Source organism: Podarcis melisellensis (genome assembly GCF_964234715.1).
Source record: "Podarcis melisellensis genome assembly, chromosome: 2".
NCBI classification, from domain to species: Eukaryota; Metazoa; Chordata; class Lepidosauria; order Squamata; family Lacertidae; genus Podarcis; species Podarcis melisellensis.
This window is the reverse complement of record NC_138529.1, coordinates 32,203,360-32,223,497: the sequence shown is the minus strand read 5'-3', so window position 1 is coordinate 32,223,497 and position 20,138 is coordinate 32,203,360. Positions and strand designations below refer to the sequence as shown.

General features: G+C 47.9%; 1 protein-coding gene across 3 annotated transcripts in view; it reads left to right on the top strand.

Moving 5' to 3' along the window:
* Positions 1-16,813, top strand: part of XYLT2 (xylosyltransferase 2) — a 34,860-nt gene extending 18,047 nt beyond the window's left edge. For 2 of the 3 annotated variants that reach the window (XM_081899623.1, XM_081899624.1), the window contains exons 3-11: positions 67-242; positions 1,220-1,422; positions 3,293-3,373; positions 4,495-4,711; positions 4,838-5,014; positions 7,293-7,555; positions 8,847-9,042; positions 10,259-10,592; positions 14,037-16,813. In XM_081899623.1, the coding sequence (XP_081755749.1) occupies positions 67-242; positions 1,220-1,422; positions 3,293-3,373; positions 4,495-4,711; positions 4,838-5,014; positions 7,293-7,555; positions 8,847-9,042; positions 10,259-10,592; positions 14,037-14,359 (1,970 nt within the window). In that variant the 3' untranslated portion in view covers positions 14,360-16,813. The remainder of the gene's footprint in view (positions 1-66; positions 243-1,219; positions 1,423-3,292; positions 3,374-4,494; positions 4,712-4,837; positions 5,015-7,292; positions 7,556-8,846; positions 9,043-10,258; positions 10,593-14,036) is intronic. The other variant, XM_081899625.1, reaches the window with a different exon arrangement.
* Positions 16,814-20,138: the final 3,325 nt, after the last annotated feature.

The following is a 20,138-nucleotide window of genomic DNA, read 5'->3' as shown; positions in this document are numbered from 1 at the left end:
CTCTTCTCTTCCCCTTCCTGCTCAGATAACCTTGAGTCCATCTGCAACCCCTTCTGATCTCTGCAGGGAAAGTCAGCCCCATTATCCAGTGGGATGAAAGCCGAATGCTCCACGCCTCTGTGAGCAAGCCAGTTCGGATTGCCTACATGCTGGTCGTTCACGGGCGAGCCATCCGTCAGCTGAAGCGCTTCATCAAGGCTGTGTATCACCAGCAACATTTCTTCTACATCCATGTGGATAAGGTAAAGCAGGTGGCCTCCTGGCCTGTGCTAATACAGCTTGGCACTAAGAGGAGAGAGGGAGGCGGGAGGAATGGGACCAACCAAGAGTCCACAGGTCTCCTTGCTAAGTCGCCTGGAGAAATTGTGTCTTGCCCTCTGCACAACACTCCCTGCTGTACAGCCCAGAGACTGCCACCCCTTCCCCTGAGTTCTCTCTGGGCACTGTGAATCTTCTCTCCCTTGTCTTATCTCTGGCTTTACTGATAGGAAGATGTGTCACTCCTGCCTTCATTGAAGCCTGTTGCAAAAAAAAGAAGGGGGGGAGGTTATTTATGTATGCCATTACTACGGCCCATGTTTTGTTAGCCCCAAAATGGAAAAGGAGTGAGGTCCAAACTAAAGAATAATGGCAACTTAAGCTGACGGAATATGCGCAGCTTGCAGACTTAACATATAGAATAAGAGAACAAGAAGAACATACATTTAGAGAAGATTGGAAAATGTTCATTGAATGTATGGGGGGAGATTGTGTACATTTGAAAACGTTGGCAGCCTTAAGATAAATTCAGCAGTGTAAATAAGTTTATATGGGTGTAATAATGGAATACTGAATGTTTTGGTTTATGTAAAATATGCAGGGACTTATGATATGCAAAATGAACCATGGAAAGAGAAGGGAAGTCATTGATATTTTAAGGATGTTTAAATGAGTATTCTAAATTGTAGAACAGAAATATATATATAGTCCGTTGCAAGATCCCTTCCCTTAGGTCCCCTGACACAAACAAAGGAAAATGTTAGAGGTGTGTGTAATCCCGAAGGGGCAAAAATCCTGCAAATGAAAGCAGACACCGTCACGTTTCTTCCAAAGTCCTCCCAGAATAGCAAGGTTTTGCGCTACTCTGCATTTTTCAAAGAGCTCCTAGGAAGGAAGGAACGGACCAAATGAAGCAACGCTCCTCCCCCTGGGACTCAAACTTGGTTTTGTCCCCTTTCAGCGCTCCACCTACCTGCACCGCGAAGTGGTGGAGTTGGCCCAGCACTATCCCAACATCCGGGTCACCCCTTGGCGCATGGTCACTATCTGGGGTGGCGCCAGCTTGCTGAAGATGTACCTGCGCAGCATGAAGGACTTGCTGGAGATGGCAGACTGGGCCTGGGACTACTTCATCAACTTGAGTGCCACAGACTACCCTACCAGGTTCGTTTCATTGTGGGGAGAGCGAAGGGGAAACAGAGCAGGGAATTACCTGCAAGGTTAGCTGAGGCTTTGACTACTGACACACCATGGCTTAGAGTTGGAGGCTCCTCACATAGGAGGAGCCTTCTATAGCTTCACCTGAGCAGTAGGGAGCTGGAGGTCCTCTTTTCTGCACCACTGCTTCTGGTGGGAGAGAGTTTGCAGGTTGGAAAATGGGAGAGAAGGCAAGCAGGATGCCACATCTTGCGGGAGGCAGGACAAGGCAAACACCCTTTTAATAAATCAGGGAGACCCAGTAACGGGAATAGAGTAGGGTTTGGCTAGGATGCAGGGCAATTAACCCAGATTTTCAGATCTTGGCTGCTTCTGAAGGTTTCTGAAACAAAATCACTTCTCTGAGTGTTGGAGGCGTGAATTGTTGTGTTTGTGCAGAACAACTGTTGACTTTAAATGAGACATTGAGAACAGTGGAACTGCCACACTATACAGGGCCAGGAATATAGGGAGCTGCCTTGTACAGTGGTACCTCTGGTTGCATGCGGGATCCGTTCCAGAGCTCCGGTCGGATCTTGAGGTGTGCGTACCTGGAGGTGCCACTTCTGTGCATTTGCACTGTGCAGTTTAGTGCTTCTGCACATGCGCATGGTGCGTGAAGCGCTTCTGTGCATGTGTGCGTGGTGAAACCCAGAAAAATACTTCCAGGTTTGCGACATATGTATCCCAAAGGATACGTAACCGGAGGTGAGCGTAAGTAGAGGTACCACTGTACTGACTATTGGTCCATTTAGTTCAGTATTATCTACATCTACTGGCAACGGCTCCCCAGGATTTTAGATGGGATCTCTACCTGCCTTGCCTGCAGATTCTAAGGATTGAACCTGAGACCTTCTGGTCCAGGGTCCCTCAGCTGCAGCGCCTAGCCTGTCTGGAAACAGTTTGTACCAGATTAAGAGGGAATATACGTGGAGCGAAAAAATAAAAATTGGTGTAGCACCCCTGCTGTCATTTTTATACCAAGCGTTTGTTACTTGGCACATCTGGGTCTCTTGGGTTCGAGGCAGCAGCCCTTGCAAACTTGTTATGATTAACTTCTGCAACAAACTTGCGGGAAAGTGCTCCCCTTTGCAACTCTTTTTATGATGGAGAGAGAGTCCGTTAGTTCTTTTAACAATTCCAAATGTTATTTCCCCTATAGTTGGTTTAGACAGTGGCTGACCACAAATAATAACTCGGTTTTTTGCTTTTGCATTAGGCCACATTGGAGTTTCTGCCCCTCAAAGAATACCTTGAGAGCTTAAAAGCTGCCACTTTTTTATCCATTAACAAAGAGCTTGACAAGTCTCAAACTGCCCTGATCCTTTACTCGTAAACATTGCACCACTGAAGTGTGTGGGCTTCACCAGTTAGTTCTTTCCTCTTTTGCCCAGACAGATTCATATTACTAGACAAAGGCTTTCCAAAAGACACTGGATGGCTTCATCACTAAAACATAAGCGTTGCATTCTCTGTTCCTGCAGAAGCTGCGTCATATTTCCTGTCCTGCTGTTCTCTTTTTGAAAATTCATGTACGTCGTAGAATTATAGAGTTGAAAGGGACCCCAAGGGGGGTGGGATGAGTGCAGGGCTTTCTCTATGAGGGGAACTTGGGAAAACAGGGATTTTGATAATGTGGGAAGAAGCCAGACATATATTGTTGTGCGCAGTCTCTCTTCAGACAGATTCAGATAGGTTGGGGCAGCACTTGCCTCCATGATTTCCCCTCCCCACTTCATCGTACTATAATTGACTTATCCGAAAAGCTCTCTAGTCTTGCCACTGAACCCCTGCTTTGGTTGTTTTAATTCTTCCTTTGAATTGCTGCCACCTGCAGGACCAACGAGGAGCTGGTGACATTCCTGTCGAAACACCGAGACAAGAATTTCCTGAAGTCTCATGGCCGAGATAATGCCAGGTAATTCCCTCGATTGAGAGACAGCATGGGGAGGAGGTTAAAAATGAACCATGAACGGGGTAGAGGTGGTGGTGAGAATGGGGGTTTGCCCAAAGGTTTGGAAAAGTTAAAGGAATCTTTATTGGGCCTTCTGCTGGAACAAAACTGTGCGTTCACCATGTTCCTGATCGCTGTCCTCCCACTGCTCCTATCACAACTCTAGCTGCAACCCAAAACAACGGAAATCCATTACAGTGCAAAGGTTGTAGATAAGATGTTTCTGCTGTAAGTGAATAATCTGAAAACTTCTCATAGTCTTCTCCTCAGTTTATCTTTGTGTGGTTTTTTTGGCAACTCTGCTGCCTGACTGCTGCCTAAGAGGCTCCTCCTATACCTTGAAGGGAAAGTGTTGGCAGAATCCTGGTAGCTGTGGAAGCCTCTTTCCAGAACAGGAGTGACTTCTGCAACTTTCCAGCTGTTGAACTCCAGCTCCCATCAGCCCCAGCCAGCATTATTGTTGTTGTTGTTGTTGTTATTCGTTTAATTTCTATACTTGCATAGCTGTTTGTTTAGGCAGCCCTGGCTACAAGCTCTCCAAGCGAATAGTGCCTCTGGGGCTGGCCATGGGGTGCTTCCCAGACCGCTGTGGGGCAGTGTGAGGAGGCACCTCTCTTTGGGGCAGGGGAGCAGCTCAGAGACCAGGGGCAGCTGCCCAGAGGACTCCCAAGGAGAGGGAAGAAGAGAAGAACACTCCACAAGGGAGGGTGTTCGAAAAAGGGTAAAGGGCTGCTGGTTCTGCAGGCAAGGGGTTATGTAACTGGGCTCCACAGGGGTGCCGCAGAAAGTACGTAGTTGGTCAAGGGAGCCATGGATCCCAAAAGGTTGAAAACTTCTGATATGGTAGATGACCAGAGCCAGGCTGATGTCTCTGCAGAAAACCAAAGAGGCTGTTACTTCATGAAATGTGCTTTTAGTGATGAATTAAGCAAAGCAAATGTAATTATGCAGAATGTTTGGAGTTTCCTGGCTGTGGAACCCGGTGTTAAGAGTATAGCATTCTACAGAACCCTTCTTGCTCTGATCTTAATGCAGAAAACTCCACGTTGCTTTCTAGTGAATCTGAGGCATTCATCCCTGCACAGGTTCATCAAGAAGCAGGGCCTAGACAGACTTTTCCACGAATGCGACTCTCACATGTGGCGGCTGGGCGAACGGCAGATCCCAGAGGGCATCGTGGTGGACGGCGGCTCGGATTGGTTCGCCCTCACTCGAAGCTTTGTGGAATACGTGGTCTATACCAGTGACCGGCTGGTCTCCCAGCTACGGCAGTTCTACACCTACACGCTTCTCCCAGCGGAGGTGGGTTGGCTGGCATCTCCAATTGTGTTCCTCCCCAGTTAGTTTGGTGTTGAGGGGGGTTGCCATGTTGCTCACTGTGGGTCTTCTTCCTCCTTCCTTCCCTCTTCTCTCTCTCTCTGTTTACAGTCCTTCTTCCACACTGTCCTGGAGAACAGCCACGCCTGTGAGACCCTTGTAGACAACAACCTCCGGGTGACAAACTGGAACCGCAAGCTGGGCTGCAAATGCCAGTATAAACACATAGTGGACTGGTGCGGCTGCTCCCCGAATGACTTCAAGCCACAGGACTTCCTGCGGCTACAGGTGCCCCAAGCATTCCCCCTTTTCTCCCTCCCTCCCTCTCTTTCTCCTGCAATTAGGTTTCACTCCTGCTCTCAAGAGTTGATTTGTCTCCCCTATTCCTCTTCTGGGATGCGGGTGGTGCTGTGGGTTAAACCACAGAGCCTAGGACTTGCCGATCAAGCAGGTTGGCGGTTCGAATCCCCGCGACAGGGTGAGCGCCCGTTGCTTGGTCCCTGCTCCTGCCAACCTAGCAGTTCGAAAGCATATAAAAAGTGCAAGTAGATAAATAGGTACTGCTCTGGCGGGAAGGTAAACTGCGTTTCCGTGTGCTGCTCTGGTTCGCCAGAAGTGGCTTAGTCATGCTGGCCACATGACCCGGAAGCTGTACCCCGGCTCCCTTGGCCAATAAAGCGAGATGAGCGCCGCAACCGCAGAGTTGGCCACGACTGGACCTAATGGTCAGGGGTCCCTTTACCTTTACCTTTTATTCCTCTTCTGCAGTAATCAAAGTAACTCAGCTTTTCTCCCATCCATGGGCTTCATTGTACTGGTTGCTCTGAATTAGTACTTCTAAAGTGGTGCTGCTTACTGCCACTGTTGTATCGGGTGCTGTAGAGAGGACACAGCTCTCATCTAGAGTGCTTGTAGCAGCATTGCGGTCCTAACTTGGCCGACCACACCCCTCCAGTTGGCCTGCGAACGGTGTTAGAAACTCAGATATGTAAGCTAGGTGCCAAATGGCTCCTTTAACCAAGGTTACAGTCACCAAAACAGAGTGCACAGTTGCCATTTGGGGGGCCCAGGCGGCTGGAAAGTCATATTTTTCAATATGACTTTTTGGTTCCTAAAATTCGTTCTGACTGTGCAGATAAAATATAATGGACAAAATTGTGCAGGATCTGTTGCTAGTGTGTGAAAACAATCCAAGATCCAAGGAACCTAAGATATTCACCTCCAGATGATGGAGACCTCAGGCATTATCCTGGCACCTGGGCATCTTCACTTGGTCAGAAGTGACCAATAGCTTGGTGCAAAATGCACCTGGCTAATTTCGAATGCTGCATGCGAGCCCCTTTCTAGCACCCCTTTTTGCCTCTGGCCCTGCCTACCATTGGAATGCAATCTCTGGAGCCAAGACTGACAGTGCGTGGTGAAGAGAGCATCTAATTGAGATGGGAAGGTGAAACTTTGGGTGGTTTGGTTTTTTAAAAGCGAAGAAGGAGATGGGCTAAATTGTGGAGGGTTGCTGCAAGCACAGGGAGTGGCATGGCAGATGGTTATTTAAAGAGAGAGGTGGGGGTGGGGAAGGAAACATTGAGAGTGACAGAAAGTGAGCTTGAGGGGAATGAAGGGCATGTGCGGGCAGGTGGAGAGCTTTCATGCTGAGGACTTGAACCTTGTAATTGGCATGAAGTATGAGAGGAAGCTAGTGCAGGGGCACAAGGAGAAGGGGGTGGCACAGAATTTAAATGTGAGAGTGGATTACACAAGTTCAGAGGCCTTCACCAGCATCCAACATCAGAGGCAGAATTAATCTCTGGTGAGCTTACCATAACACGATGCTCCTGTTGAGTGTCTCAAAAACAGACCCTGCAAGTTTGGCTCCCTTCTGATGGGCCTGTTCAGAGCCTACGAGCCAAACTGGTGCAGCAGCAGCGACCTGAATAAGCAAAGTGAAAGGTGAGGTCGTAGGGTTAACAGTGGCTTCAGAGTTGTGCCTCCTGGCTGAAAATGTTATTTGAAGTCAGTTTCTATAGCTGTTTTACAAGGACTGCTTTCTCGTAGGACCCTGGCACTTGCGGTCTTTGCGGTTAACGGGTTCAAGCGGGAGTTAGGACCTCGTGGGTGTACCTACTGACCTAAATCTCTGAAGGCTCAGATCCAGATGCAGTCTTGGGTTGTGCAGCAACAGCAACACGTTGAGGACTGACTCCCCACCACCTCTTTAAAAGAGCTGCTTCTGCTCTTAGATATTTTGCCCAATCACCGCCTCTTCAAAAAAAAAAGAAGAAGACAGGATTCTGCAACCAGGCAGGGTTCCTAGAAACCCAAATTGTAACAGTGATGGGGTACAGATATATGCATTTTTTATTCACTTCCACCTTTCACATGGTATCTTTGTGTGTGGGTCAAGTAAAGGAGATTTATCCTTTAGATTTCCTCCGCTTCTCCCTCCCCCCCCCCATTGTCCTCTCCTCGTAGTCTTATTTCTAGCATCTGCACATTGCAGATTTGAGCCTGAATCATGTTGTAAAACACACACCCTCCTCCTCCTCCCAATGTCTGTGCGTCTTTTCAGCAAATCTCCAGACCCACCTTCTTTGCCAGGAAGTTCGAATCCACGATCAACCAGGAGGTGCTGGAGATCTTGGACTCGCATCTCTACGGTAACTACCCACCTAACACACCAGCCCTCAAGGCCTATTGGGAGAGTGTCTATGACCGCGTGGATGGGCTGAGCGGGCTCAGCGATGTCACCCTGACTGTGTACACATCCTTCTCCAGGCTGGGGCTGCGGAAAGTGACATCTGCACAGGCACAGAAAGAGGAGAAGCTTTGCAGGTAATTTGGGTCAATTGACTGATGATAATAATAATAGTAGGGACTTACATTCTGTGGCCAGTTAGGAGAGCTTTTGTCTGCAGATTCCTGGGCCACCTTCTTCTTGGCTTGACTCTCTGCTCCCACAACAGCATGTGGCACTCTGCGCCATTGGAGAAAGGCCAAACATCAACGGCAGTATGCCTCTGAAGGTCAGTTGTTGGGAATTGCAAGTGGGGAGCGTGCCTGCTTGGGCTAGAGTCACTATAAGAACAGGTTGCTGGCCTAGATAGCAGGAGCAAGCAGGAAACCCGAAGGTTCAAGCCCTGGTATCTCCTTTCAAAAGGTCCTCAGGGTAGTATTGTCAGTTTGCATTTACAGAAAGTATTGATCTGATGTGCAGAGATATTTCCTATTCTACTTAATTCAGGAGGGTTCTGGAAGCTTCTCTGTGTGAAAGAAGCAAGCAGAAGGTTCCTGGTGTTTGGGTTATACCTTCAGAGAAGCTGAGTGCAGCTGGCTTAAACTGGTTCTGTTATCTCTTCTGCCAAGGTCATGCTGACTATAATAGGAGGCCAGAAGGAGCCTGAGTTCCACTCTTCTTCTCTTTCTATCTCTTTTCCTTCTGGTGTGGTGTTCTGTATGCTTAGTGTTAAGGTTTAGATTTACTGTAAGTTTAATTTAAGTCTGCTGCAACTGGATTTCTTATGGACAGTGCCAATCCTGAATGTATTGTATTTATGACCATTATGCTCATTTGCCTTCAGTAGCAGTAAAGCTCTGCTGCATGAAATATAATTGCCTCTGGTCTATTTTGGGGGGAATCCTGCAACGTGTTTTAAGTTTTACTCTGCTAACTATACATTGAAATCTACTCTGGATCAATATTGAGTAGAATTCCATGACAAGTATGGCTGGGGAAGGGCAATGGAAATAGACAGTACTGAGTTAGATAGATCATATGTTTATGAGTTAGACAGATCAATACAGTGGGTGTCCAGGGAAATGAGAGGCACAAGGGGACAGGTAAGGTCTCATCAGCTGATGGCCTGCAGGAAAATGGGATCAGTCTGATAGTTCTCCTGGATTAAAAGGTGTAGGACTAGTGTCTGTGTCTTCCGACTCTGAGAAGTTACTATGGCCGTTCTGAGAGCCAGGGGAGCAGACGGGTTAAGAAACAGAACTACAAATCAGGAAGTGTGTACCCAATGGGGAAGCAGTGTTGTCCAAATTAGGCCTGCAGACTTGGAGGTTTGCCACTTTACCTCGAAATGCAAATGTTAACTTGCTCTTCCTTGCTTCCTCTCTCTAGCTTTGAGCCACAGGGCTTCCCGTCCAGTGTGCACCTGTACTTCTACGATGACCATTTCCAGGGCTACTTGGTGACTCAGGAAGTACAAAACCCTGCGACGCAGCAAGTGGAGTCTCTGGAAATGTGGGTGATGCCCCGAGGGACTCTCAAGCTAGCAGGCCGCAGCAGGCAGGCCAACCGTCTGCAGAACCTTGAGGTAGGCTTCCTGCTTCCTGTTGGTGGTCCTCCCTGGCTCAAAACCGTCAACTTGAAGATGGGGAGATACAAAAAAGAAGTTAGTTTCTGTCTCAGGAACATTCCAGTCTTAAAAAAGAAGGGTAGGCCGAGACCATGGGTGGGTTGATTCCGCTGAGTAAGCGCCAGAGTGCACTGTAGCCTCAGGGTTTGCAGCAGCTTCAGGTCGTTCATTATACGGGAAGACCTTTCTTCAAAAGGTTGCAGCCTCGTCCAGTAATTTCCGAACAGTCAACTTCCATTGGATGCCCTTGAGTTCTAGTATTATGAGAGAGGAAGGAAAAACTTTACTCTGTCTGCTTTCTCTACACCCTGTATAATTTTGTACACCTTTAATATATACAGAGGTTCAGCTGCAGCAGTCAGACTTCTAAAAAGTCAGAGATAGGAAAGGCAGCTTAATCTAATTAACACAAGAGATGATAATAAGATGGGCTGCCCCTCTCGTCCTCTCGGTCCCTCCCTTATCTTCCTTCCTCACAGGAAGCAACAGTCAGTCACGCTAATTTCTTCTGTGAGTGTCTTTCTGCTGCAGTTGTGCAGATGGATAAAAGCGGCACACAGAAGATGCTTTGAAAAAATTAATGTTACACATACACCCACACACACCCTCTTCTCAGAACAACAGCAACAACAAAAGACACAAATATTGTAAGTCTTCCTCATAGAGAAGCTCTTGCACCCCTTTGATCATTTTGGTTGCCCATTTTTGGAAAATATTCCAGTGTCTTTTGGTCTGTTGTAAACTTCTTAATACAGTCATACCTCGGGTTACAGGTGCTTCAAGTTGTGTTTTTTTCCGGTTATGGACCCTCCGAAACCTGGAAGTACTGGAATGGGTTACTTCCAGGTTTCGGCGGTCGTGCATGTGCAGAGGCGCTAAATCGCGCTTTGTGCATGCGCAGAAGCACTGAATTGCAACCGTGCATGCGCAGTTGCGCCGCTGCGGGTTGCGAATGCTGCGGGTTGCAAAAGTGCATCCTGCACGGATCACGTTCACAACCTGAACGTCTACAACCATTGTTGGCCCAAGCCATCGCTTTGGGGCAGGTTCTAAGTGTTATATCTGGCTGTTGGAGAGTCTACCATAGCATGGTGAAAAACTGAGTTTATTAATTATCCCATAGTGTGTGTGTGGTGTTTCCCATTCTGAGTGTTCCCCTCCTTCCCTCCCGCAGGTAGGTACCGAGTGGGACCCAAAAGAGAGGATCTTCCGCAATTTTGGTGGCTTGATTGGACCTTTTGATGAGCCGGTGGCCATGCAGAAATGGGCCCGGGGCCCCAACCTCACAGCCACCGTCGTTTGGATTGACCCCACCTATGTCATTGCCACCTCCTACAACATTGCAGTGGACGCAGAGGCAGAATTCACGCAGTACAAGCCTCCCCTCAACCGGCCTCTTCGCCCAGGTGTGTGGACCATCCGACTCCTCCAGTTCTGGGAGCCCCTGGGTGAGAGCCAGTTCCTGGTTGTCCCACAGACCTTCAACCGCAAGCAGCCTCTCAGGAAAGGTGAGGGGGGGAGCTAAGGGGGGGAGGGAACTGTTGCTTTGCAGTTCCCAAACAAAAGCATACACTCCAGCCCATGCTAGTTTTGTGCTGAGTGTCCCTGTGTGATACTCCTGTTTCTAAATCCACGCTTGTCTCATTCACGCATTGCATTTGTGGCAGTGCACAAAAAACATAATATTCGAGTAGGCCGTCAGAAGTCGGTTTGGACTTCACGGTTCTTTTCTTCGGGCAGTTGCGCTCTCCATGTCCTCTTGAGGTGGTTCTCAAGCAGCCTTCTCACATTTATACTTGTGATTTTAAATCTCTGCAGCACGGGGTAATATGCAGTGCACAAACCTGAACCTGGTCGAAGGGTTCTGCAGTGCAGTCCTAAAGCACATTTATTTGAAAGTCTTTTGAGGAAACTTACTCCCAAGTAAGCATTAATAGGATTTCAGCCCTAGAATTTCAGTGAAGGGGTGACACGTGACAGTGGCAAGAACAGCCAGGGGTACCTCCCACCACCCAAAAGTCATTGCGTGCGGTACCTCTAAACGTGCACAGTTTGGTTTTAGGGGAATGTTAGTAGAGCCTGTGATGGCTGCCTCCATTTCCTGTAGGATGGACAGCTTGGCCCCCTAAAAGCCAATGAACTGAGGTGGTGGTCCAGACATGAGGTATACAGCGTATCTTAACAGCTTATGCACACTCTGGCACCTCTCTCATCCCTTTATTTTTGCTGCAAGTTCCTCTGTGGAATTACTAGCACAGTCTGAGCCTACCCATGCTGCATGCTGCTTTTTGAGTGAGCTTGCACAGGGTTTTATTGAAAAGTGTGTATGTGGAACAAAGGGAGAAGGAAGTCAGGGCCTTCTTTTGTATTTTAAGCAAGCAACTTGGCACCCCCGGGATTTCAGGAAATCAGCTCCTGATATCCACCACAATTGCTGGGTAGGGAGTGGGGGGGTAAACAATTTGGGGGGAAGGAAGGGGCCGTCAGGGAACGTTCTCTCTCAGCGCAACATGCTGAGGCGAGTAGCGAAAACGTGGGAGGCTGGTGGAAGGGTAGAGCAGCAGGCACTGGAGGAAGGGAATTGTTGAGGCAAAAGGAGGGGGGAGAACCCATGGATCCCATTGTGCTCCTTGTCAAGAGGGGGGAAAGGAAGCCGCTTGAGTCGGGAGAGTGAGCAGTTAGACTGTGTGCAAGTGGCAGTGGCTCTAGCAACACAGGAGCTTTCTTAAGCAAGGAAACATGCACACAAAACTTGGCTCAGCTGGAGGTGAGCTGAGCCCTTCCTTCCCTCTCCACTAGCAGAGGGGGACAAGGCAGGCAAGCCGGTTCGCCCACCACCTGACTGCTGGTCTGAGGGACCAGGCAAAGTGTAGGGCAGCTGCCACTGCTACTGTCCCACCCAAGATACAGTGCAACCCCTGCCCGCGGCGGTAGGCAGACCAACCTTCTGTTTGTTGCAACTGCAACAAGTAAAGCAGGCCAGCTTCCTGTAAGAAGTGATGGTGTTGCACTGCTTCTGTGCTCAGCTTCAAGGCAGCTTTGGTTGATTCTGCCTTGCCATCGGCTTTGCTGCTTCACCGTTCTTCCTGACTCCTCCCTGTCCAGTTAGAAGACAGAAAGAAAGTGAAGCAGTTCAGTGGAGGCAAATGAGGGAGGGAGGGGCAATGCAACTTAATGCTGATTTTCTTTCCTTGCTTTTCCTGGCCTTGGGGGCCTGCCCCACCTAGAGACAGGCTATACAGTGGTACCTCGGGTTAAGAACTTAATTCGTTCCAGAGGTCCATTCTTAACCTGAAACTGGTCTTAACCTGAAGCACCACTTTAGCTAATGGGGCCTCCCGCTGCCGGAGCACGATTTCTGTTCTCATCCTGAAGCAAAGTTCTTAACCCGAGGTACTATCTCTGGGTTAGCAGAGTCTGTAACCTGAAGCGTATGTAACCTGAAGCATATGTAACCCGAGGTACCACTGTATCTTGCCCAGGGGTCAGAAGACTAGCCCCTGAGTGCCATAATCCATTTCAGTTAGGGAGAAAGCGGTCAGCAGTCTGCCAGCTAAGGCAAGCAGCACAGTTTGCTTTTCCTCAATAAGGAGCCGGCAAGAGCAGTAACCGAACATCAGTGATGGCCGGTGTTGTGGTTCACTGGGTGGCTGCCAAGTTGTGGAGAAAGGCGTCCCCGACTTTACCTTTCTTTTCCAGGAGGTAGCCGGGGGCGGCAGGCTCCCCACAGAGAGCACCATGCAGGTACCTAGCTGCTAAATGGGTGGCCCTCCTAGTTGCCAATGGCATGAGGGACAATCATCCGTTCTGTACCTGTGAGCAGTGACCACCTCTCTCTGGCTGCTCCCACCTAAAGTCATGCTGTGAGCACCTGCAGCACTGCCTAGCTCAGGCATAGGCAAACTTGGCCCTCCAGAGATTTTGGGACTACAAATCCCATCATTCCTAGCTAACAGGACCAGTGGTCAGGGATGATGGGAGTTGTAGCCGCAAGACATCTGGAGGGACAAGTTTGCCTGTGTCTGGCCTAGCTACCTGCCTCACTGCCCACCAGTGTTGAGGATGCGGAATGGATCTGAAATACGGCAGGTCCCCTTTTTTATTGACTTTCTGCTGGCTTCTGAAGAGGCTCCAGTTTAGCATTCCCTTGATCTCTTGACCCAAGACTCCTGTTTTTAAGCACTGTGCTGTTTCAATGGGATCATTTAATTTTGGGTGTTTGTACTTTAATAACCGTGCAATTGTTTTTAAACTAGGAAACTGCTCAGAAACATGTTTTGGCGTTAACGCTGTATGTAAATCCATGCAGTGATAGTAATTAATCAGGCCAGATGGTATCCAGGGCTAGTCCTAGTTGGTGGTGGAGGTGGGGAAATCCACTGAAGTTAATGGATGTGACTAACTTGGTTCATTAGTTTCAGTGTGCATCTACTCCTGAGTAGGACCAGCACTGGATTCCCTAAAATAAAAAAAACAATGATAATAAATTACAGTGGTACCTCTGGTTACGTACTTAATTCGTTCTGGAGGTCCGTTCTTAACCTGAAACTGTTCTTAACCTGAAGCACCACTGTAGCTAATGGGGCTTCCCGCTGCTGCTGCGCCGCTGGAGCACAATCTCTGTTCTCATCCTGAAGCAAAGTTCTTAACCCAAGGTACTATTTCTGGATTAGCGGAGTCTGTAACCTGAAGCGTATGTAACCCGAGGTACCACTGTAATGTATTATTATGAGCCTAGAGCAGGTATGGGGAACCTTTTGCCCTCCAGATGTTGCTTGACCAAAAGTCCCATCATCTTTGGCCGTTGGTCATGCTGGAGCAACACCTGGTTCCCCACACCTGGCCTAGAGAAAAGGTTAGCCAAAGCCTGCTTTGCTGGAGGGGTTTGCGGTGCACTTGGGTCTGCGTGTGCCCGCAGCTTAACTGCCTTTCCCTCTTGTGTTCCGTCCCAGATGATGGCAAGTGGCTTCACGCTGGTCCTCCTCGAAATGAATACATGGAGCAGAACTTCCAGGGCCTGGCTGGGATCTTGAGCCTCCCCCGCTTGGACGAAACAGGACGAGCCTCCCACCGGCACACGCAGCTCATTGGCAAGGCTCTTGAGAACTGGACGGACAGCAGCATCGGCAGCTTCTGGTCGGTGGCTGCCCTCTGCGTGGCGAGCCCCTCCAGCTGCTCCACCCTGGAGCTCTGTAGCAAAACCTCCTGGAGCTCGCTCTCCCCGGACCCCAAGTCAGAACTGGGGGCCATCAAGCCCGACGGGCGGCTGAGGTAGCAGGGGCCGCCGGCAGCACATTGTTGGGATCAAGGAAGCATCCCCTCGTGGCAGGGTGTGGGGTTGGGCGCACAGGCCCCCTCCTCTCCGCAGGGCAAACGCTCGAGACTTCGTCATCCTGTGAAAATGTACCATCCTCATGTGAACGGGATCTTCTCCAGCAGAGCAGGAAACTCTTATTGGCTGTCAGCAGCGCAAAGGTGGTGTGGAGGCGGAGGCCCCGCCCACCCGTTCTCAGGATTGGCTGGAGAGATGGTGAAGCGGATAGGGGAGGGGCTACATGTATTTACACGAGTCCCGAGCATTGGAAGCTCTCTTTCTAGTCTGGCAGGTGAGCTCTCAGCTTCCTGGCTGCAGCGCACCTGAGCCAGCGTGCCCTCCTCACCTCTGGGTGATGCTCTGCAAGATCCAGGACTCTTTGTTCCCAAATGGTTGCTGGCAGAGGATTCTGGGAAATGGCCAGATGGGGGTAGATGGGGGAATGCAGGCAACCAGGCCGTCACTTTAACCGGGTCTGTGTCCTCTGAGCAGCTGTGCCTGGCTTGGCAGACCTGTTTCTCATCTCCCAAACCCATCCTTTTAGTTCTTATTTTTTTACAAATGTGTTATGTATATATGAGACGAAAGTGCAATAGCGACGGCGGTCATCCTGCCCCTCTGCCTCTAGAGGTGGGGTGGGGAGCATTTCAGTGTTCCCATTGTCTTCTTCTTACACTGTAACATGATTTTTGTCCTCCTTGCTGATTCCGGTAGGGGTGGGGAGAGGGTGGAACATTTGTATTTCCCTCCTAGCAGTGCTAGGAGCTTAGATCTTGCTGCTGACATTGGAGAGAGCTTCTCTCTTTTATTTTTTGATTTTGATTTTTATTTTTTGCAGCTCAGAGCTGCCTACCCTCCTGGTTGGAAGCAAGGAAGGGATTTGTCCCCTCTGGCAGCTGTGCCAAGGCTCCCCCTGAATGGAGCTGCCTACTGTGCCAAACCACCACCTGCCAGTACCCCATTGTACAGTGCCTCATTCTCAAGCCTCGCCATCTACCTTGCCTATTCCCCTTCTCCCTTTGGCTTGAAATCTGGCTGTGTTTTGCGTCTTGGTGGCACATTGCAGAGCTAGCTAAATGGCCCAGCCTGTCCCATCCAAAGGGCCTTATTAAGCCAGGTTTATTAAGGTTTATTATAAAGTCAAGGTTGTCTTGACGTCTGATGCAAGGCAGGAAATCCCTTCATTTGTTTTCCGAATGAATTTCCTTGTCTCTGGATATTTGTTACCCCTGGTACCACTGCCAGAATGGATAGTCAACTCTGACCTACATTCCCCCCCCCCCCAGTGTGTCAACTGTTTAATGTGGATTTTTCCCCCTTTCCTTTTTTTTTTAACATTGTCAAATCAGGCAGCATCGTTTGTGACCTCGCACACACAACCTACACCTACTTTGAATGGCTAATTTAGCCCTCTTAAGCTGTATACTTCCCAGCCAAAAACAGTGTTCCCATGCACAGGGAGTGACCTTAATTCTGTCCTGAATGTTGTCTGATGTCCAGTCTTATTTTTTATCCTGATCTGATCTTTCAACCATATCCCAGTTCCTGAGTAACCCACCCCCAGTTGAACTGGGGACACCAATGTCTGGGACCCCTTAATGGTTGCTGTTGAAATAGAAGTGTTAAGACAAAATAGTCTGCTTTGGAGAGTATCTCTCTCTCTATCTCTCTCGCGCACACACACACACACACACACACACACACACACACACACACCGTCTCTCTCTCTATCTTTTGTTTTAAGTGTGCCATATCAGAAAGAACACACAGACGACTTGACATGATGAGGAGCTGTTGATGCTGCCTCTGGAAAACCTCTTTAGGAGGTGGTCGAAACGGACTTGAGGTGCAGAGATTTGATATAGTCTCAGTAAGATGTTTGGAAAGTTCTGATCTCAGGGGTTATTTGGTCTGAGCCTTTCAAGGCAGTTAACATCCCTGCATTTCTTCAAAACGTTCTGCTTCTTTTCTTTATTTTGTTCTTGGATTGGAAGTGCAGATCACAAATGACCTCTGTTTGTTCATTTGTTTGTTTTTAAAAAAAGTTCTTTGATTTCAAGAGCTGTGCTGGTGCTAAAAAGAATCTTTGAAAATGGAAGATTTTTTGGTGAGTGGGGTTTGCCAGACCCATAGCACACAGATTCTTCTTTGGCCTGAGCTCCTAGCAGGGCTCATTGCCCACCCCTACCCCCAGGGCACAACCTTCTCCATTTCCAGCGATACAGTGTGATGTTGGGGTACCCTTGTCTGGAAAAGGGACTCATAAAGCGTGTTGTGCGTTCTGAGCCAAGGGGGTGAACTAGGCAGGGCTTGAATTGAAACCTGTTCCAAAGAATGAGTGCCGAAAGCTTTGTGTTGGAAGCATTATGTTAAAAGTTGTCTTAAATATGCAACACAAATATATCTATATCTCTACGGTGTGAAGAGTGAATTCTTGCAGCTGGCTGCCTTTCGTTTCGTTTCAGATTGGACAGATATGATTGATAGAATTTACACCCCATCACTCATCACAAGTGATCTTGGAGCCAGTCACTTCTCCGGGTGCATTTGAGAAACGTAACATTGGTTCCTTGGGTGGCCTGATGTGTACCAAAAGAGTCTGCCGGCACCAGACTGAGATGTTTGGAGAAAAAAGGCCAGTGGCCAAGGTCAGCTGCCATAGCGCTCCAGCATCTTGCATCAGCTGGTGGCTCAGGAAACCCAGTCGCTGCCTCCGACTTGATCCCTTTGAACTCCAGGAAAACACTGTGGCTGAGAATTGAGTTGGGGAGATGCAGTCTGTGCAAGATTTCCTCCCCTTTCTCCTACTGCCCATGACCTCTCCCTAGCTGGAGTATTTGACTGTTCTTGTTGCCAATTCTTCACGCACACCATTTACTCACGTTCCACACCTGGGAGCATGTAACTCCTTTAGCAAATACCATGCCAACCAAGATGATTCAAGTCCAATTTGCATTCTATATTCTGCATGCACAAATTGGATTCCTGAGCATTTGCAATTTTGAAAGAGGTGTGTGTGTGTGTGTGTGTGTGTGTGTGTGTGTGTGTGTGTGTAGAATCCCCTAGACCAGGGTTTCCCAGCTGTTTTTTTTTTTTTTGGACTACAACTCCCATCATCCCTAGCTAGCAGAACCAGTGGTTGGGCATGATGGGAATTGTAGTCCAAAAACAGCTGGAGACCCAAGTTTGGGAAACAGCCATACGTTTTAAGCCTTGTAGTGAAACTTGCTAGCTCGGAGCACAGCCTTATAAGATGGGAGTGTTAACAGCATAGAATCAACAAAATTACAGTAATGAAACAAGTATAGAATAATACATCATATTCAGATGATCAGCTTTAAAACCTTGGGAGCATGCAGCACTACTAAGGAGGTCTTCAAGGATCTAGGTGTCCAGGCAGGGATTTATGAGGCAAGGGGTAACCTGATCTGGAGTTCTTCAGGGCTTCATATGCCAATAACAAGATGATAAACTTGGCCCGATATCATATTGACAACCATAAATAAACAAATTCCAGACCTAACATTTATATGAGGGGAGAAAGTGCATGCAAGATATTTGCAAATTTTATTCATACCCACATCACTAATTCTGTGGGGTCTTTGGTACGCTACATCATCACGGCGTTGCCAGGTACCGTACGAAGTCCTTATCCCTGCCTTGCAAAAGAACTGAATGAATTAATCTTTGCAAAGCGTTCAGAGGCCCCTTTGCACAAAAATTGGTGTAGCACTGTCAGGCGTGATTAACCTTGCCATATTTCCCTTTATTACCAACCTGTGCACTGCTGCACTCCAGGGTGCGAAGTGAGGCTGCCCACGCTCTGATATTATAATCATCTTTTAATGAGTCTAATGAGAGCTGATCGAGTAAATGTGGCACTTTTCCAAGCCATTCAGCAAAGAGATTTTTGTAACGGCACCAAGGAGACTACTTCCATTTATTGGTAAATTGGGGGGGGGGGAGTGTTAAACAAAACCAGCTTATACTTTGGGGCCATATTTTTCTAGCTGCTGTGTATGCAAAAGTACACAGCTGTTGGGTTCTTTAACGCCGTAGCTGCTGCACTAGGTCTGCCTATATAACCACATTGGTTTCATTCTTTGGGGCTAATGTAGCAAAAATCCTCTCAATCAGGGTTGGTCAGATGGTGTTGGTGGTGAGCAAAAGACCCACAGCTTGGTTTTTGATGGGCTATCACCACCTGATGCCATTTTGGTTCTTCACGTGCTCTGCAAGGCTCTCACTGCAAGGAAAGACAATGCCTTGTCATTCAAATGGAAGCTGGTGAGATTGGCATCTGAATCTTAGTTCAACATGAGTGATGAGGGGACAGGATCCTCCACTCTCTGAAGGCAGCTGGCTAGATTAAGTGGCACAGGGCAGTTCTGTCATCCAGTATCTGCTGCCTGAGATAAATCCCTTATCCTGTCTAATAGTAGAGCCGGCTCTGAACCTCTTACACACACACACACACACACACACACACACACACACACACACAAGCTGTGACCTCTGATATCTGCCAAGTGCCAAGAAGTAAGAATCTTAAGATTTCTTCTTTGCAAATGCGAGCATCCTTCACAGTTTGAGGATGAGCACTCTAAAATCTGTAGAAGACAATGGCCGCTGCTTTGTATCACATGAGAGTTTATGGTATCGTGGATGATATGGTTATCAGCAATAGGATTCACTGAACTTCATAAAAGGTGTAGTCTGCTTCTGATTCAAGTAACGTATGTTGTTGGTCTTTATTTCAGTTTTGGGAGGGGCACAAATACAGTGGTACCTCGGGTAAAGTACTTAATTCGTTCCGGAGGTTCGTTCATAACCTGAAACTGTTCATAACCTGAAGCACCACTTTAGCTAATGGGGACTCCTGCTGCCGCTGTGCCGCCGTAGCACAGTTTCTGTTCTCATCCTGAAGCAAAGTTCTTAACCCAAGGTACTATTTCTGGGTTAGTGGAGTCTGTAACCTGAAGTGTATGTGACCCGAGGTACCACTGTAGAACAATTACAAATGATTGCCGTAGCTGAAAAGTGTGTACTGTCTGTGTTGCAATCTCTTCACCATGCCTTCAGTGTGCAAGCAAGAGTTGCTTTCTAAAGGCCTGGTTCTAGAAAAATGGTCATTCTACCTTGTCCAATAATGGTGAGGTCTAAAGAATTTCCCAGTTGTGCTGGGCTGGACTGCCCTTTTCTCACCTGCACAAGCAAGTTGAAGTTTCTTGCACTGTAAAACAGTGTTTCTGAAATTTGGGTCTCTAGCTCGTTTTTTTGGACTAGAATTCCCATCATCCCTAGCTAGCAGGGCCAGTGGTCAGGGATGATGGGAATTGTAGTCCAAAAGCAGCTGGAGAACCAAGTTGGGGAAACACTGCTGTAGAAGGTCCTTTGAAGGAATCTTCTTCTGTAAAGCAAACAAACATCTGTTTTTTTTAAAAAAAGATTTTTATTAAGGTTTCAACAGATTTTATAATAACAAACAAAACAAAACAAAACAACACAATAACAAACAATAAACGGTATAAAACACAAAAATCAAACAAAAATATATAAGTTCAACTCTTAATTTCATATAACTTACTTTCCCAACTTCCTCACATCTCCCTTTTCTGTATTCAAATTTCCAATTCAGTTTCAGCAAATTCTTCCTCTATTTTGACTGATTTTAATATTACTTAATTTCTTTTAAATTAACCATTCCCGCTGCTGACCACTTATCTTCTAATCCCCCATC